This window comes from Nerophis ophidion, linkage group LG10 (genome assembly GCF_033978795.1).
Source record: "Nerophis ophidion isolate RoL-2023_Sa linkage group LG10, RoL_Noph_v1.0, whole genome shotgun sequence".
NCBI classification, from domain to species: domain Eukaryota; kingdom Metazoa; phylum Chordata; class Actinopteri; order Syngnathiformes; family Syngnathidae; genus Nerophis; species Nerophis ophidion.
This window is the reverse complement of record NC_084620.1, coordinates 54462386-54480985: the sequence shown is the minus strand read 5'-3', so window position 1 is coordinate 54480985 and position 18600 is coordinate 54462386. Positions and strand designations below refer to the sequence as shown.

At 43.9% G+C, this 18600-nt stretch overlaps 1 protein-coding gene across 2 annotated transcripts in view; it reads left to right on the top strand.

The window, feature by feature from the left end:
* Positions 1-18600, top strand: part of parpbp (PARP1 binding protein) — a 33286-nt gene that overhangs the window by 9785 nt on the left and 4901 nt on the right. The window contains exons 5-9 of one of the 2 annotated variants that reach the window (XM_061914134.1): positions 3944-4117; positions 4181-4335; positions 12901-13084; positions 16417-16598; positions 16665-16746. In XM_061914134.1, coding sequence (XP_061770118.1) covers positions 3944-4117; positions 4181-4335; positions 12901-13084; positions 16417-16598; positions 16665-16746 — 777 coding nt within the window. Of the gene's footprint in view, positions 1-3940; positions 4118-4180; positions 4336-12900; positions 13085-16416; positions 16599-16664; positions 16747-18600 lie in introns of both variants that reach the window. The other variant, XM_061914133.1, reaches the window with a different exon arrangement.

Sequence of the window (18600 nt, the reverse complement as noted above, 5' to 3'; positions counted from 1 at the left end):
TAAAAAATCAGTCTAAGCCTGGGCCCCTGGAGAGGGGGTCCAGACTGAGGCCAAGGAAAAAAGCAACTCATAACATGAGTTGCAAACATAAACATCAAAGAAAACAAATAACATTAAAAGAGCAGAGCTGATGCAACCAGCCACTTCTACATCAGAATCAGTCATACTTTATTAATCCCCGAGGGGAAATTAAAATTTTCATCACAATCCCATTCAAGATCAGAAAAACATTACAGGGAGACAGAACAGGATCGCTGACGGGTCTGCCAACATTTTCGGCGCTCCTTACAAAAAAGGTGAGATACAGGTAAACAAGTCGGAAAGAATGGCAGAAAAAATAATAGATTAAAATAAAATTAAAAAAAATCATTCTAAGCCTGGGCCCCTGGAGAGGGGGTCCAGACTGAGGCCAAGGGAAAAAAACAACTCATAGCCATAGCACACATCCCTCATACATGTGTGTAATAGGGAAACATCAAAGAAAACAAAGGACATGAAAGACATTAAAAGAGCAGAGCTGATGCAACCAGCCACTTCTACATCAGAATCAGATATACTTTATTAATCCCAGAGGGTAAATTTAAATTTTCAGCACAATCCCATTCAAAAGCAGAAAAACATTACAGGGAGACAGAACAGGATTGCTGACGGGTCTGCCAACATTTTTACCGCCCCTTATACAGATAAACAAGTGGGGGGAATAGGGGAAAAAAATAATAGATTAAAATACAATTTAAAAAAATCATTCTAAGCCTGGGCCCCTGTAGAGGGGGTCCAGACTGAGGCCAATGGAAAAAAACAACTCATAGCCATAGCACACATCCCTCATACATGTGTGTAATAGGGAAACATCAAAGAAAACAAAGGACATGAAAGACATTAAAAGAGCAGAGCTGATGCAACCAGCCACTTCTACATCAGAATCAGACATACTTTATTAATCCCAGAGGGTAAATTTTAATTTTCAGCACAATCCCATTCAAGATCGGAAAAACATTACAGGGAGACAGAACAGGATCGCTGACGGGTCTGCCAACATTTTTGGCGCCCCTTATACAGATAAACAAGTGGGGGGGAATAGGGGAAAAAATAATAGATTAAAATACAATTTTAAAAAATCATTCTAAGCCTGGGCCCCTGGAGAGGGGGTCCAGACTGAGGCCAAGGGAAAAAAGCAACTCATAGCCATAGCATGAGTTGCAAACATAAACATCAAAGAAAACAAATAACATTAAAAGAGCAGAGCTGATGCAACCAGCCACTTCTACATCAGAATCAGATATACTTTATTAATCCCCGAGTAGAAATTAAAATTTTCAGCACAATCCCATTCAAGATCAGAAAGACATTACAGGGAGACAGAACAGGATCGCTGACGGGTCTGCCAACATTTTCGGCGCCCCTTATACAGATAAACAAGTGGGGGGGAATGGGGGGAAAAAATAATAGATTAAAATAGAATTTAAAAAAATCAGTCTAAGCCTGGGCCCCTGGAGAGGGGGTCCAGACTGAGGCCAAGGGAAAAAAGCAACTCATAGCCATAGCACACATCCCTCTTACATGAGGGAAACATCAAAGAAAACAAATAACATTAAAAGGGCAGAGCTGATGCAACCAGCCACTTCTACATCAGAATCAGATATACTTTATTAATCCCCGAGGGGAAATTAAAATTTTCAGCACAATCCCATTCAAGATCAGAAAAACATTACAGGGAGACAGAACAGGATCGCTGACGGGTCTGCCAACATTTTTGGCGCCCCTTATACAGATAAACAAGTGGGGGGAATGGGGGAAAAAAATAATAGATTAAAATAAAATTTAAAAAAATCAGTCCAAACCTGGGCCCCTGGAGAGGGGGTCCAGACTGAGGCCAAGGGAAAAAAGCAACTCATAGCCATAGCATGAGTTGCAAACATAAACATCAAAGAAAACAAATAACATTAAAAGAGCAGAGCTGATGCAACCAGCCACTTCTACATCAGAATCAGACATACTTTATTAATCCCAGAGGGTAAATTTAAATTTTCAGCACAATCCCATTCAAGATCAGAAAAACATTACAGGGACACAGAACAGGATCGCTGACGGGTCTGCCAACATTTTTGGCGCCCCTTATACAGATAAACAAGTGGACAGGAATGGGGGAAAAAAATGATAGATTAAAATAAAATTAAAAAAAATCAGTCTAAGCCTGGGCCCCTGGAGAGGGGGTCCAGACTGAGGCCAAGGGAAAAAAGCAACTCATAGCCATAGCACACATCCCTCTTACATGTGTGTAAGAGGGAAACATCAAAGAAAACAAATAACATTAAAAGGGCAGAGCTGATGCAACCAGCCACTTCTACATCAGAATCAGATATACTTTATTAATCCCCGAGGGAAAATTAAAATTTTCAGCACAATCCCATTCAAGATCAGAAAAACATTACAGGGAGACAGAACAGGATCGCTGACGGGTCTGCCAACATTTTTGGCGCCCCTTGTACAGATAAACAAGTGGGGGGTATGGGGGGAAAAAATAATAGATTAAAATAAAATTAAAAAAAATCAGTCTAGACCTGGGCCCCTGGAGAGGGGGTCCAGACTGAGGCCAAGGGAAAAAAGCAACTCATAGCCATAGCATGAGTTGCAAACATAAACATCAAAGAAAACAAATAACATTAAAAGAGCAGAGCTGATGCAACCAGCCACTTCTACATCAGAATCAGACATACTTTATTAATCCCAGAGGGTAAATTTAAATTTTCAGCACAATCCCATTCAAGATCAGAAAAACATTACAGGGAGACAGAACAGGATCGCTGACGGGTCTGCCAACATTTTTGGTGCCCCTTATACAGATAAACAAGTGGACAGGAATGGGGGGAAAAAATGATAGATTAAAAAAAATCAGTCTAAGCCTGGGCCCCTGGAGAGGGGGTCCAGACTGAGGCCAAGGGAAAAAAGCAACTCATAGCCATAGCACACATCCCTCTTACATGTGTGTAAGAGGGAAACATCAAAGAAAACAAATAACATTAAAAGGGCAGAGCTCATGCAACCAGCCACTTCTACATCAGAATCAGATATACTTTATTAATCCCCGAGGGGAAATTAAAATTTTCAGCACAATCCCATTCAAGATCAGAAAAACATTACAAGGAGACAGAACAGGATCGCTGACGGGTCTGCCAACATTTTTGGCGCCCCTTATACAGATAAACAAGTGGGGGGAATGGGGGGAAAAAATAATAGATTAAAATAAAATTTTAAAAAATCAGTCTAAACCTGGGCCCCTGGAGAGGGGGTCCAGACTGAGGCCAAGGGAAAAAAGCAACTCATAGCCATAGCATGAGTTGCAAACATAAACATCAAAGAAAACAAATAACATTAAAAGAGCAGAGCTGATGCAACCAGCCACTTCTACATCAGAATCAGATATACTTTATTAATCCCCGAGTAGAAATTAAAATTTTCAGCACAATCCCATTCAAGATCAGAAAAACATTACAGGGAGACAGAACAGGATCGCTGACGGGTCTGCCAACTTCCGGTGCCCTTACAAAAAAGGTGAGATACAGGCAAACAAGTAGGGGGACTTTGAGAAAAAAATTAAATTAAAAAAAGATCGGTCAAAGCCTGGGCACCTGGTATAAATGTAACTTAGATATTGGGTTTCACTATGTAAAAGTGCTTTGAGTCACCAGAGAAAAGCGCTATATAAATAAATATAACACACTTCACTCACATGAAAGTTTAAAAGTAGCATGAAGAAGAATGTTTTAATGTAGACACATAGAATCATCACTGCTGTGATTATATGCATCAAGTGTTCATTCAAGGCTAAGGCAAAATATGGAGATATATATGGTGTATCGCGACATTAAAAAAAGGCCGTATCGCCCAGCCCTACTGCATCCTCTCAAGAAGCACCTCTCTGACCATGGTGTCTCCACAGCAGGTCATCAAAACGGCGGTGAGAAGAGTCTTCTGCTCCTACCTGAGCTTGCTCGTCAACACCAAGGACGACCTGGCCTTGGCGCTCACGCTCGACGTCCCCAGCCGCTCTCTGGGCCGCCGGACCTTCACGGACGTGAAACACGCGGCGCGAAGCAGCAGCACGTCCCTCTTTTTGGTAAGACGCAGACGTGGGGAAGGTTGACCCGGCGAGGCGACTCTGACCTCCTGGCTTCTGCAGGCGCTGACGTCTTTCGTGAGGGCCATCCAGCTCGGCGGTAAGGGTTACGCTCCGGCCGAGACGGACCCGCTGAGGAAGCACGTCAAGGGCCTGTGCAGCTTTGTGCAGTTCCTGGACGACCTGGAGGAGATCCTGGGGGAGACGCCTGACCCGAGGTGCGTGAACATGTCGGAAGGAATTCATCTGGTTCTATTTTGGCTTTCAAAACATTTCCACGTGGAGGATTAAAACACTCCAATGCAGATCAATGTCATTTAATATTATGCACCTTGTTTACTTGTTACATTTTTTCATGAGATACATTCAAAATAATCCAAAAGTCACAGCACGCTCAATTTGCCTGTGACTGCATCCCTTGGCGTAATAAAGAGGTTTAAATTAATGCAATCACTCCTCTCAATAATAAAATCTGACACGTTCCGTAGTGGAAATGTATCCATCCATCTTCTTCTACTTATCCAAGGTCAAGTCACGGGGGCAGCAGCCTAAGCAAAGAAGCCCAGACTTTTCTCCCCCCAGCCACTTCGTCCAGCTCCTCCCGGGGGATCCCGAGGCGTTCCCAGGCCAACCGGGAGACATAGTCTTCCCAACGTGTCCTGGGTCCAGTATCTTGTTTACTTTTTACATTTTTTCATGAGATACATTCAAAATAATCCAAAAGTCACAGCACGCTCAATTTGCCCGCGACTGCATCCCTCGGCATAATAAAGAGGTTTAAATTAATGCAATCACTCCTCTCAATAGTAATAACTGACATGTTCAGTAGTGGAAATATCTCCATCCATCTTCTTCTACTTATCCACGGTCAAGTCGCGGGGGCAGCAGCCTAAGCGAAGAAGCCCAGACTTTTCTCCCCCCAGCCACTTCGTCCAGCTCTTCCCGGGGGATCCCGAGGCGTTCCCAGACCAGCCGGGAGACATAGTCTTCCCAATGTGTCCTAGGTCCTGGGTCCAGTACCTTGTTTACTTTTTACACTTTTTCGTGAGATACATTCAAAATAATCCAAAAGTCACATCACGCTCCATTTTCCTGTTTCTGCATCCCTAGGCATAATAAAGACGTGTAAATTAATGCGATCACTCCTCTCAATAGTAAAAACTGACACGTTCAGTAGTGGAAATATATCCATCCATCTTCTTCCGCTTATCGGAGGTCAAGTCGCGGGGGCAGCAGCCTAAGCAAAGAAGCCCAGACTTTCCTCCCCCCAGCCACTTCGTCAAGCTCCTCCCGGGGGATCCCGAGGCGTTCCCAGACCAGCCGGGAGACATAGTCTTCCCAATGTGTCCTGGGTCCAGTACCTTGTTTACTTTTTACATTTTTTTGAGATGAATTCAAAATAATCCAAAAGTCACAGCACGCTCCATTTGCCTGTGACTGCATCCCTAGGTATAATAAAGAGGTTTAAATTAATGCGATCACTCCTCTCAATAGTAAAATCTGACACGTTCAGTAGTGGAAATATATCCATCCATCTTCTTCTACTTATCCAAGGTCAAGTCGCTGGGGCAGCAGCCTAAGCAAAGAAGCCCAGACTTTTCTCCCCCCAGCCACTTCGTGCAGCTCCTCCTGGGGGATCCCGAGGCGTTCCCAGGCCAGCCGGGAGACATGGTCTTCCCAACGTGTCCTGGGTCCAGTACCTTGTTTACTTTCTACATTTTTTCATGAGATAAATTCAAAATAATCCATAAATCACAGCACGCTCAATTTGCCCGCGACTGCATCCCTAGGCTGGCCCTGTGATGAGATGGCGACTTATCCAGGCTGTACCCCGCCTTCTGGTCCCGGAATATCCCTAAAAAAAGCTTTAAAGTGCCTTTTTTTCGCTCCCTGCCCAGACACTGTTCATTTCCCTGTGACGTCATACAGTGCTGCCAATACAAACAAACAATGGCGAATAGCACAACAAGATATAGGGACATTAGCTCGGATTCAGACCTGGATTTCAGCGGCTTAAGCGATTTAACAGATTACGCATGTATTGAAATGGATGGTTGGAGTATGAAAGTATTGAAGAAGAAACTGAAGCTATTGAGCGAATAGCTATTGACGCTATTCATAGCCATAGCATGGCCAAATAGCTGCGTTAGCATCGCTGGTAAAATGTATGGACCAAACGATCAGGACTTTCGCATCTTGTGACACTGGAGCAACTTAAATCCTTCAATTGGAAAGTGTGTTTTTCGCATCAAATGTGAGTGGAAGGAAACGTAATATTTTTGCAAATGCATCTGCAGGTTATCCATACATCTCTGTGCCATGTCTGCTTTAGCACCGCCGGTAAATAGCATGTTAGCATCGATTAGCGTAGCATGTTAGCATCGATTAGATGGCAGTCACTTCGCAACCAAATATGTCTGATTAGCACATAAGTCAACAACATCAACAAAACTCACCTTTGTGATTTCGTTGAATTTATTGTTGCAAATGCATCTGCAGGTTATCCATACATCTCTGTGCCATGTCTGTCATCGCCGGTAAAATGTGCAGACACTCCGGCACATTCAATGGGGGTCTGGCGGCAGATTTCTTGCCACTTTCGCATCTTCGGGCCAGTGGTGCAACTTGAATCCCTCCCTGTTACTGTTGTTACACCCTCCGACAACACACCGACGAGGCATGATGTCTCCAATATTCCAAAAAATAGTCGAAAAAACGGAAAATAACAGAGCTGAGACCCGGTGTTTGCAATGTGTTGAAAATGAAAATGGCGGCTGTGTTACCTCGGCGACGTCACGTTCTGACGTCATCGCCACAGAGCAATAAACAGAAAAGCGTTTAATTTGCCAAAATTCACCCATTTAGAGTTCAGAAATCGGTTGAAAAAATATATGGTCTTTTTTCTGCAACATCAAGGTATATATTGACGCTTACATAGGTCTGGTGATAATGGCGTCTGCTCCGTAGACGGCCCCCGCTGCTACTAGACTCCCCTGCTTCACAGGCCGCTGGATGTAGCCGCCTTAGTGAGGTTATCAATAGAGCCCACATACTTTGGGAATGGTGCCATTACCGAGGGCAGTAGGTCAGCAAGAGTTGTCGTTGTGGCTGTATTAATGTTGCGGCTGCTATAGCAGTTATTATTATTATTAGTTTGACGAACATGCGTCTGAACCTCGAATTTTATATGGTAATGATCAGACAATACTTTAGTTACGATACTCCCGTATACTAAAGTATTGTCTGAACCTCGAATTTTATAAGGTAATGATCAGACAATACTTTAGTTACGATACTCCCGTATACTAAAGTATTGTCTGATCATTACCTTATAAAATTTGAGGTTCAGACGCATGTGGGCCCTTTATTAATGAATTCTCAGAGTTTGTTGCTGATCTAGTGACACACGCCGATAATATAATCATAATGGGGGACTTTAATATCCATATGAATACCCCATCGGACCCACCGTGCGTAGCGCTCCAGACTGTAATTGATAGCTGTGGTCTCACACAAATAATAAATGAACCCACGCATCGCAACGGTAATACGATAGACCTAGTGCTTGTCAGGGGCATCACCGTTTCCAAAGTTACGATACTCCCGTATACTAAAGTATTGTCTGATCATTACCTTATAAAATTCGAGGTTCAGACGCATGTTCGTCAAACTAATAATAATAATAACTGCTATAGCAGCCGCAACATTAATACAGCCACAACGACAACTCTTGCTGACCCACTGCCCTCGGTAATGGCACCATTCCCAAAGTATGTGGGCTCTATTGATAACCTCACTAACAACTTTAACGACGCCCTGCGCGAAACCATTGATAACATAGCACCGCTAAAGTTAAAAAAGGCTCCAAAAAAGCGCACCCCGTGGTTTACAGAAGAAACTAGAGCTCAGAAATTATTATGTAGAAAGCTGGAACGCAAATGGCGCACGACTAAACTTGAGGTGCACCATCAAGCATGGAGTGATGGTTTAATAACTTATAAACGCATGCTTACCTTAGCTAAAGCTAATTATTACTCAAATCTCATCCACCGTAATAAAAACGATCCTAAATTTTTGTTTAGTACGGTAGCATCGCTAACCCAACAAGGGACTCCTTCCAGTAGCTCAACCCACTCAGCTGATGACTTTATGCAATTCTTTAGTAAGAAAATTGAAGTCATTAGAAAGGAGATTAAAGACAATGCGTCCCAGCTACATCGGGGTTCTATTAACACTGACACGATTGTATATACGGCGGATACTGCCCTCCAAAATACTTTCTCTCGTTTTGAGGAAATAACATTAGAGGAATTGTTACAACGTGTAAATGGAATAAAACAGACATGTTTACTTGACCCTCTTCCTGGGAAACTGATCAAGGAGCTCTTTGTATTATTAGGTCCATCAGTGCTAAATATTATAAACTTATCACTCTCCTCGGGCACTGTTCCCCTAGCATTCAAAAAAGCGGTTATTCATCCTCTTCTTAAAAGACCTAACCTCGATCCTGACCTCATGGTAAATTACCGACCGGTGTCTCACCTTCCCTTTATTTCAAAAATCCTTGAAAAAATTGTTGCGGAGCAGTTAAATGAACACTTAGCGTCTAACAATCTATGTGAAACCTTTCAATCCGGTTTCAGGGCAAATCACTCGACGGAGACAGCCCTCGCAAAAATGACTAATGATCTATTGCTAACGATGGATTCTGATGCGTCATCTATGTTGCTGCTCCTCGATCTTAGCGCTGCTTTCGATACCGTCGATCATAATATTTTATTAGAACGTATCAAAACACGAATTGGTATGTCAGACTTAGCCCTGTCTTGGTTTAACTCTTATCTTACTGATAGGATGCAGTGTGTCTCCCATAACAATGTGACCTCGGACTACGTTAAGGTAACGTGTGGAGTTCCCCAGGGTTCGGTCCTTGGCCCTGCACTCTTCAGCATCTACATGCTGCCGCTAGGTGACATCATACGCAAATACGGTATTAGCTTTCACTGTTATGCTGATGACACCCAACTCTACATGCCCCTAAAGCTGACCAACACGCCGGATTGTAGTCAGCTGGAGGCGTGTCTTAATGAAATTAAACAATGGATGTCCGCTAACTTTTTGCAACTCAACGCCAAAAAAACGGAAATGCTGATTATCGGTCCTGCTAGACACCGAACTCTATTTAATAATACAACTCTAACATTTGACAACCAAACAATTAAACAAGGCGACACGGTAAAGAATCTGGGTGTTATCTTCGACCCAACTCTCTCCTTTGAGGCACACATTAAAAGCGTTACTAAAACGGCCTTCTTTCATCTCCGTAATATCGCTAAAATTCGCTCCATTCTGTCCACTAAAGACGCTGAGATCATTATCCATGCGTTTGTTACGTCTCGCCTCGACTACTGTAACGTATTATTTTCGGGTCTCCCCATGTCTAGCATTAAAAGATTACAGTTGGTACAAAATGCGGCTGCTAGACTTTTGACAAGAACAAGAAAGTTTGATCACATTACGCCTGTACTGGCTCACCTGCACTGGCTTCCTGTGCACTTAAGATGTGACTTTAAGGTTTTACTACTTACGTATAAAATACTACACGGTCTAGCTCCATCTTATCTTGCCGATTGTATTGTACCATATGTCCCGGCAAGAAATCTGCGTTCAAAGGACTCCGGCTTATTAGTGATTCCCAAAGCCCAAAAAAAGTCTGCGGGCTATAGAGCATTTTCCGTTCGGGCTCCAGTACTCTGGAATGCCCTCCCGGTAACAGTTCGCGATGCCACCTCAGTAGAAGCATTTAAGTCTCACCTTAAAACTCATTTGTATACTCTAGCCTTTAAATAGACTCCCTTTTTAGACCAGTTGATCTGCCGTTTCGTTTCTTTTTCTTCCATGTCCCACTCTCCCGTGTGGAGGGGTTCCGGTCCGATCCGGTGGCCATGTACTGCTCGCCTGTGTATCGGCTGGGGACATCTCTGCGCTGCTGGTCCGCCTACGCTTGGGATGGTTTCCTGCTGGCTCCGCTGTGAACGGGACTCTCGCTGCTGTGTCTTGGATCCTCTTTGGACTGGACTCTCGCGACTGTGTTGTATCCATTGTGGATTGAACTTTCACAGTATCATGTTAGATCCGCTCGACATCCATTGCTTTCCTCCTCTCTAAGGTTCTCATAGTCATCATTGTCACCGACGTCCCACTGGGTCATTATTGTCACCAATGTCCCACTGGGTGTGAGTTTTCCTACCGAGGATGTCGTGGTGGTTTGTGCAGCCCTTTGAGACACTAGTGATTTAGGGCTATATAAGTAAACATTGATTGATTGATTGATGTCTAGAGCAAGGTCAGGTCTGCTCCTTATCTGCTTTGTAGATCTCGGGTCGTTTAATTTTTGAAACCGATACCGATAATTTTGAAGCCGATACCGATAATTTCCGATATTACATTTTGAAGCATTTATCGGCTGATAATATCGGCAGTCCGAAATAATCGGACATCCCTAGAAAAAAGGAATGCGATTGTGAACGTCTCACACACACACACAATGAAGTGAAGTTAATTATATAGCAATTTTCTCGAGTGACTCAAAGCGCTTTTACATAGTGAAACCCAATATCTAAGTTACATTTAAACCAGTGTGGATGTCACTGGGAGTGTTTTGCCCAAGGACACAACAGCTGTGACCAGGATGGTGGAATCTGGGATCGAACCCGGAACCCTCAAGTTGCTGGCACGACCCCTCTACCAACCGAGCTATACCGCCTAATGAAAGTTGTTGCTAATGCCAAGGCGGCCTCTAACGACTCCCGTCTAAACTGGCCGTGATGATGCATCAAAGGGTTGGAAGTCTCGATTTGAGGAGACTCTCCTGTGCAGAGCAGCACCAGTGCTTATCAGGAAAGATTTAGCACCCCGGGTCATGCGAGGCCTCGCCCGACCCGGCGAGTCGGAACAACACGTCGGGGCTCTCGGATCACGAGGCAGGGATGAACTCGGGGCTGACTGTCAGCGGTCTGTGTGCTCAGGCTCTCAGGGGAGGACTGTGTTTCCTCGTGCAAACACCTTCCGCTATGAGGCCCCTTCTTCGGTTTTCCCACAAAATTCCCTTGACCGCTCCATCCCGCCAGGGCTGACGCCCTCTACCGGTGCCGGTACCTGCTGGAAATGCACGGCCAACCCAAACTGAGAACTTCAAGGTGTCCGGTTCAAACACCGACAACGTTTATTAAACAGACAAGAAGCAATGAATCATGCAGAGACAGTTAAATTTTGCTCAATGAGGAGAGACGTATTGGGCTGTGCACTTAGTTACAGTTCCAACTTACGCTCTATGGTACAGTCCCACGTGCTCCTCTATTTATTTGGGAGGTCCCTGGTTACATCACTGAGGCTGCTTCTGAAGGAAGGGGAGTGATTTCAGCAGCCCCAGCTGGACACAATATATGATTATTCAGAAGTGGAAATGTGCTGACACTCGTGATATCGCCCTGTCTCTGCTTTGTCTGCGTCACGGTACTCGATGTTCGGGGGACGGCGTGGCGCAGTTGGGAGAGTGACTGTGGTCCTGGTTCAATCCCCACCTTCTTCCATCCGAGTCATGTCCGTTGTGTCCTTGAGCAAGACACTACACCCTTGCTCCTGATGGGTCCTGGTTAGGGCCTTGCATGGCAGCTCCCGCCATCAGTGTGTCAATGTGAATGGGTGAATGTGGAAATAGTGTCAAAGCGCTTTGATTTCCTTTAAAAAAAAAAAAGGTAGTAAAGCACTATACAAGTATTTACCATGTTTTGTACACAAACACTGATTCGAGACGACTTGCAATCCAAGATTGCCAGTTGTCCCTTTGCACAGACAGAAAAGTACAACTTCAGCACAATTGATAATAACTGTAGCATAACTATACTCTATTTTTTAAATTGTATTTATTTACTAGCAAGCTGGTCTCACTTTGCTCGACATTTTTAGTTCTGAGAGAGACAAAACTCAAATAGAATTTGAAAATCCCCAAAAATATTTTAAAGACTCGGTCTTCACTTGTTTAAAGAAATGCATTCATTTTTTTACTTTGCTTCTTATTACTTTCAGAAAGACAATTTTAGAGCAAAAATACAACCTTAAAAATGATTTTAGGATTTTTAAACACATATACCTTTTTACCTTTTAAATTCCTTGCTCTTCTTTCCTGACAATTTAAATCAATGTTCAAGTAAATTAATTTTTTTATTGTAAAGAATAATAAATACATTTTAATTGAATTTTTCATTTTGAAGATAAACTATGTTTCAAAATTCAATTGTCATTTTTTTCCGTGTTTTCTCCTCTTTTAAAATGTTCGATTAAGTGTTTGTTTCATCATTTATTCTCTACAAAAAACCTTCCGTAGAAGGAAAAAAATGTATGACGGAATGACAAACAGAAATACCCATTTTTATATATTTTTTAATATTTATCTGTTTCTATATATATTTATTGTGAGAAATCATTAAGATGATCAGTGTTTCCACAAAGATGAATATCATTAATTATTAATAATAACATAGAGTTAAAGGTAAATTGAGCAAATTGGCTATTTCTGGCAATTTATTTAAGTGTGTATCAAACTGGTAGCCCTTCGCATTAATCAGTACCCAAGAAGTAGCTCTTGGTTTCAAAAAGGTTGGTGAACCCTGATCTATAGCAACGGCCTTTTAAGCATAAGAGTTGTGTGATAACTTACTCATAATTATTCTAACCCAAAGCCTAAAATGTCAAAGGTTGACAAGAATTCTGTCTCCTTCTAGTGCGTGCGGTGCCAAGCTGGTGTCGGCCATTCGGGCGGCGCTGGTCAAAGGGTGCTCCGGCGGGGACGCGGTGAGCGCCGCGACCGAGGAGACTGCGACCGAGCTGAAGGCTAGGATCTGCGAGCTGAACCGGGAGCGGAAGGAAACCTCGCCGGGAGACGGGACGGGGATCAGCCCTGCCAGGGTAACGTACAAGCACTTAGTCCTGAGTTCAGATCCTCAGACTTGCCTAGGTGCGCACATTTTTACGTAACATACGCTCAAACCTCATGTGTGCCTCCCAAAAAATTCCAACCTCAATCAAGGCCGTGATTGGTCGGCCTCTAGAATATTATGCACAACTAGAGATGTCCGATAATGGGGTTTTTTGCCGATATTCCGATATTTTCCATCTCTTAATTACCGATACTGTTTTTCTCAGTGAGCTATTAGAAGTCGTCACCGGAAACGGTTTTCACTTCACAGGTGTGCTTGAAGCTCATCCAGAGAATGCCAAGAGTGTGCAAAGCAGGATGGCTATTTTGAAGAAACTAGAATATAAAACATGTGAAATAACTGAAAACACGTTTTATATTCTAGAGTGGATCGTGAGGTGGACAGGCGGATCGGTGCGGCGTCTTCAGTAATGCGGACGCAGTATCGATCCGTTGTGGTGAAGAAGGAGCCGAGCCGGAAGGCAAAGTTCTCAATTTACCAGTCGATCCACGTTCCAGTCCTCACCTATGGTCATGAGCTTTGGGTTATGACTGAAAGGACAAGATGATAATAATAATAATAGATTGTATTTGTAAAAAGCACTTTACATTGAGTATATAACCTCAAAGCGCTACAGTGTATTAAAAGAAAGAAAGAAAGAAAAATATAATAAAAATCAATCAATGTTTATTTGTATAGCCCTAAATCACAAATGTCTCAAAGGACTGTACAAACCATTACGACTACGACAACCTCGGAAGAACCCACAACAAAACAAAAAGTATTATTTTAAGAATATAACTTAGGAACAGGAAATAATTATCCCCGACTAAAATGAAAGCATTGTTATTATGTGGACCTTACCCTACTATATAATTACAGATGTAATAAAAACATCAACTCACTTGTGCCCAACTGAAATAAAAACTAGAACAGCCTAATAGCTACAACTAGTATGCATATATCTAAAAACGTTTTGTTTTTTTTAAAAGAAGGGTTTTTTAAGCCTTTTTTTAAAGCATCCACAGTCTGTGGTGCCCTCAGGTGGTCAGGGAGATCATTCCACAGACGGTGCAGAAAGCCCGGTCTCCCATTGTTCGTAGCTTTGTCCTCGGAGATTAGAGGAGGTTAGCCTGTCACGGGTACCAGCGGCCGAAATGAGCTTCCTCCGAAATGAGATAGGATGAGAAGCTCTGTCATCCGGGGGGAGCTCAAAGTAAAGCCGCTGCTCCTCCACATGGAGAGGAGCCAGATGAAGTGGTTGGGGCATCTGGTCAGGATGCCACCCGAACGCCTACCTAGGGCACGTCCGACCGGTAGGAAGCCACGGGGAAGACCCAGGACACGTTGGGAAGACTGTCTCCCGGCTGGCCTGGCTGGACGAAGTAGCCGGGGAGAGAGGAATGGTAAATAGGTTATACTTGTATAGCGCTTTTCTACCTTTTATAAGGAACTCAAAGCGCTTTGACACTATTTCCACATTCACCCATTCACACACTGATGGCAGGGTTTCCCTGCTTAGGCTGCTGTCCCCGTGATCCGACATCAGGTAAGCTGAAGAAGATGGATGGATGGATAGTCCAGTTTCTTCAAAATAGCCACCTTTTGCTCTGATTACTGCTTTGCACACTCTTGGCATTCTCTCCATGAGCATGAAGAGGGAGTCACCTGAAATGGTTTTCAGCTCATCCAGAGAATGCCAAGAGTGTGCAAAGCAGGATGGCTATCTTGAAGAAACAAGAATATAAAAGGTGGTTTCAGTTATTTCACCTTTTTTTTTGTTTAAGTACATAACTCCGCATGTGTTTATTCATAGTTTTGACGTGACAATCCACAATGTAAATAGTCGCGAAAATAAAGAAAACGCATTGAATGAGAAGGTGTGTCCAAACTTTTGGCCTCTACTGTTTATGCGGTGAATTTCCATCCATCCATCCATTTTCTACCGCTTATTTCCTTCCGGGGTCGCGGGGGGCGCTGGCGCCTATCTCAGCTACAATCGGGCGGAAGGCAGGGTACACCCTGGACAAGTCGCCACCTCATCGCAGGGCCAACACAGATAGACAGACAACATTCACACTCACATTCACACACTAGGGCCAATTTAGTGTTGCCAATCAACCTATCCCCAGGTGCATGTCTTTGGAAGTGGGAGGAAGCCGGAGTACCCGGAGGGAACCCACGCATTCACGGGGAGAACATGCAAACTCCACACAGAAAGATCCCTAACCTGGATTTGAACCCAGGACTGCAGGAACTACGTATTGTTACGTATAATATTTCAAAATTTCATATCAAATCGTACGAAAAGTTGTATTCATTCTTCAAAGTGGCCCTCGAGCCGACCTCGGTGTGAAAAGTTGCATGAAAGGCTTTGAATACTGGTGAAGGCCGGCGGGTCTGGGTTCTAGACGCACCGACTAACTCAGGGGTAGGGAACCTATGGCTCTAGAGCCAGATGTGGCTCTTTTGATGACTGCATCTGGCTCTCTGATTAATCTTAGCTGACATTGCTTAACATAAGTAATGAATATTTTCGCTGGTAATCAGAGTGCTAAAAATAACGTGCAAAATAGAAAACATTCTCATGCATTTATACCCATCCATCCGTTCTCTACCGCACCTGTTCAAGAAGTCACATTAATGGTAAGAAGTATTTTATGTCATGATGGGGGGGGGGGGGGGGACATGGAATTTAGGTAAAAACATGATTTAATTTTAACTAAAAAAATATCCAAACAAGAATCGCTCACAGCGGAGGCACAACTTGGGCTAAAGAACAAAGCTAACGCATAAACAGACCAAGAACATAAATCAAACAAAACTTACTTGGCATGTCATGAAGCACGAAACTATGGCAAGGCATGAAACAAGTCAGCACAGGGCGACTGACTGGCAAAGACGAGCTTAAATACTGCCTCTGATTAGTGCTCGGGAAGCAGGTGAGCAGGCATTTTGTCCACCAGAGACAGGTGGACAAAATGAGTAACCAAGGAAACCAGACAAGGGAGTGGAAAAAAACAGGAACTTAAAGAGTCCAAAGGACAAAAACAGCACATGGCCAAACAAAAACATGATCAACAGACATGACATTTTATTTATTATTGGTTAGCTTCAGAATAACAATGTTTTTAAAAAGATTAAGAGATTTATTATACTCTAAAAATGTTGGTCTTACTTAAAAATGCACGCTTTTAGTGATATTCAGTGTAAAAAATATTATATGGCTCTCATGGAAATACATTTTGAAATATTTGGCATTCATGGCTCTCTCAGCCAAAAAGGTTCCCGACCCCTGGACTAACTGAAGCTGTCCCGCAGCCCAAAGCGTACGCGGTCAACCACGCAACGGCGTACGGAGGCCGCGACACCGTCAAGCTACTGATGGCGCTGCTGGACGAAGAAGCCCTGAGGCCGCCCTGCGCCAACAAGGCCGATCTGCTGTCCGAGGACCAGCCGGTCCTGAATGGAAGCCAGGGCACCAGTGTCCTCGCCTTGTTCAGGTTCACAAGCCCCTGACTGTCAAGGCACGATGCGCAAATCGCTTATGCATGCTTCTCCCGCCGCAGATCCCCAGAAGTGTCTACTGGATCGTCACCGGAGCCCCTCAAGAACAGAGTCCAGAGCCGCCTGGACCCGCTCAGACCCAAGGTACAGTAAAGCAACCTGAGTATGAATCAGAAGAACAAACTGAAAGTAACGTCTTTGCGTCCACGCTCGCGTTTGTTTTTCTTCCCGGCGATCGTTTGCACAGCTGCGTTTCCGCTCCCAGTGCTGGCTTTGAGAAGACGTTAAAGTAGCGAGTGGCAAGGGCGGAGGAGGAGGGGGAGGGGCGCTGAGCTTAGTTGCCCCTTTTTTTTTTTTTGCTGACAGTGCACAAAATCACCAGCCGAGGGTCTGACATCAAATCTCTTCCTTCCCCTCGGCCTGCGTTGTTGCTGGCGGCAGCCGACCTTGTGTTGCCGCTTCATTAGCTTGAACCTCCCTGTTGCCATGGCAACGCTTGCTAAAATAAAATTAAAAAATATATATACATATGTCTTGATTGGATTATCCAGAGAAACGTGCTCGATACCGTGGTAGAGCGCAATAAGACGCTGAGATCATAATCCATGCGTTTGTTACGTCTCGCCTCGACTACTGTAACGTATTATTTTCGGGTCTCCCCATGTCTAGCATTAAAAGATTACAGTTGGTACAAAATGCGGCTGCTAGACTTTTGACAAGAACAAGAAAGTTTGATCACATTACGCCTGTGCTGGCTCACCTGCACTGGCTTCCTGTGCACTTAAGATGTGACTTTAAGGTTTTACTACTTACGTATAAAATACTACACGGTCTAGCTCCATCCTATCTTGCTGATTGTATTGTACCATATGTCCCGGCAAGAAATCTGCGTTCAAAGGACTCCGGCTTATTAGTGATCCCCAAAGCCCAAAAAAAGTCTGCGGGCTGTAGAGCTTTTTCATTTCGGGCTCCAGTACTCTGGAATGCCCTCCCGGTAACAGTTCGAGATGCCACCTCAGTAGAAGCATTTAAGTCTCACCTTAAAACTCATTTGTATACTCTAGCCTTTAAATAGACTCCCTTTTTAGACCAGTTGATCTGCCGTTTCTTTTCTTTTTCTTCTATGTCCCACTCTCCTTTGTGGAGGGAGTCCGGTCCGATCCGGTGGCCATGTACTGCTCGCCTGTGTATCGGCTGGGGACATCTCTGCGCTGCTGATCAGCCTCCGCTTGGGATGGTTTCCTGCTGGCTCCGCTGTGAACGGGACTCTCGCTGCTGTGTTGGATCCGCTTTGGACTGGACTCTCGCGACTGTGTTGGATCCATTATGGATTGATCTTTTCTCATAGTCATCAGTATCATCAGTATCACAGTATCATGTTCTCATAGTCATCATTGTCACCGACGTCCCACTGGGTGTGAGTTTTCCTTGCCCTTATGTGGGCCTACCGAGGATGTTGTAGTGGTTTGTGCAGCCCTTTGAGACACTAGTGATTTAGGGCTATATAAGTAAACATTGATTGATTGATTGATTATATAGGGCACAGAGTGGGTGGGTACAGGCAGGCGTAGGAGCGTGGCGATTGGCTCATGTGTTAACTAGAAGGGGTTTCCGTCTGTGGCAGCATGTTGAAATGATTTCACTGCGCTTGTTGAGGGATGACAGGTCTGGATGATATATAATAAACAGTTTCTCTTTCAAGCATAGGTTGCATCTTTTATTCCCACTGTTGTAAGGTGTGCTGGATGCAAGAATTTGCCATGTTATTGAATATTCGATAATATTGTCTTTGAGGTTCCAAATGTGCTTGCTGAGCTCTGTAGAATTCCGCAAAGTCTGGTTTCTAAAGGAGGCCTTGTGATTATTCTATCTGGCTCCTTCGGTTAATCCTACGTACGTGTCTGATGTGCTAATGTCCTTGCGTGTTACCTTTGCTTGGTAAACGACTGATGTTTGTAAGCACCCCCCGTTGAGAGGGCAATCAGGTTTCTTGTGACG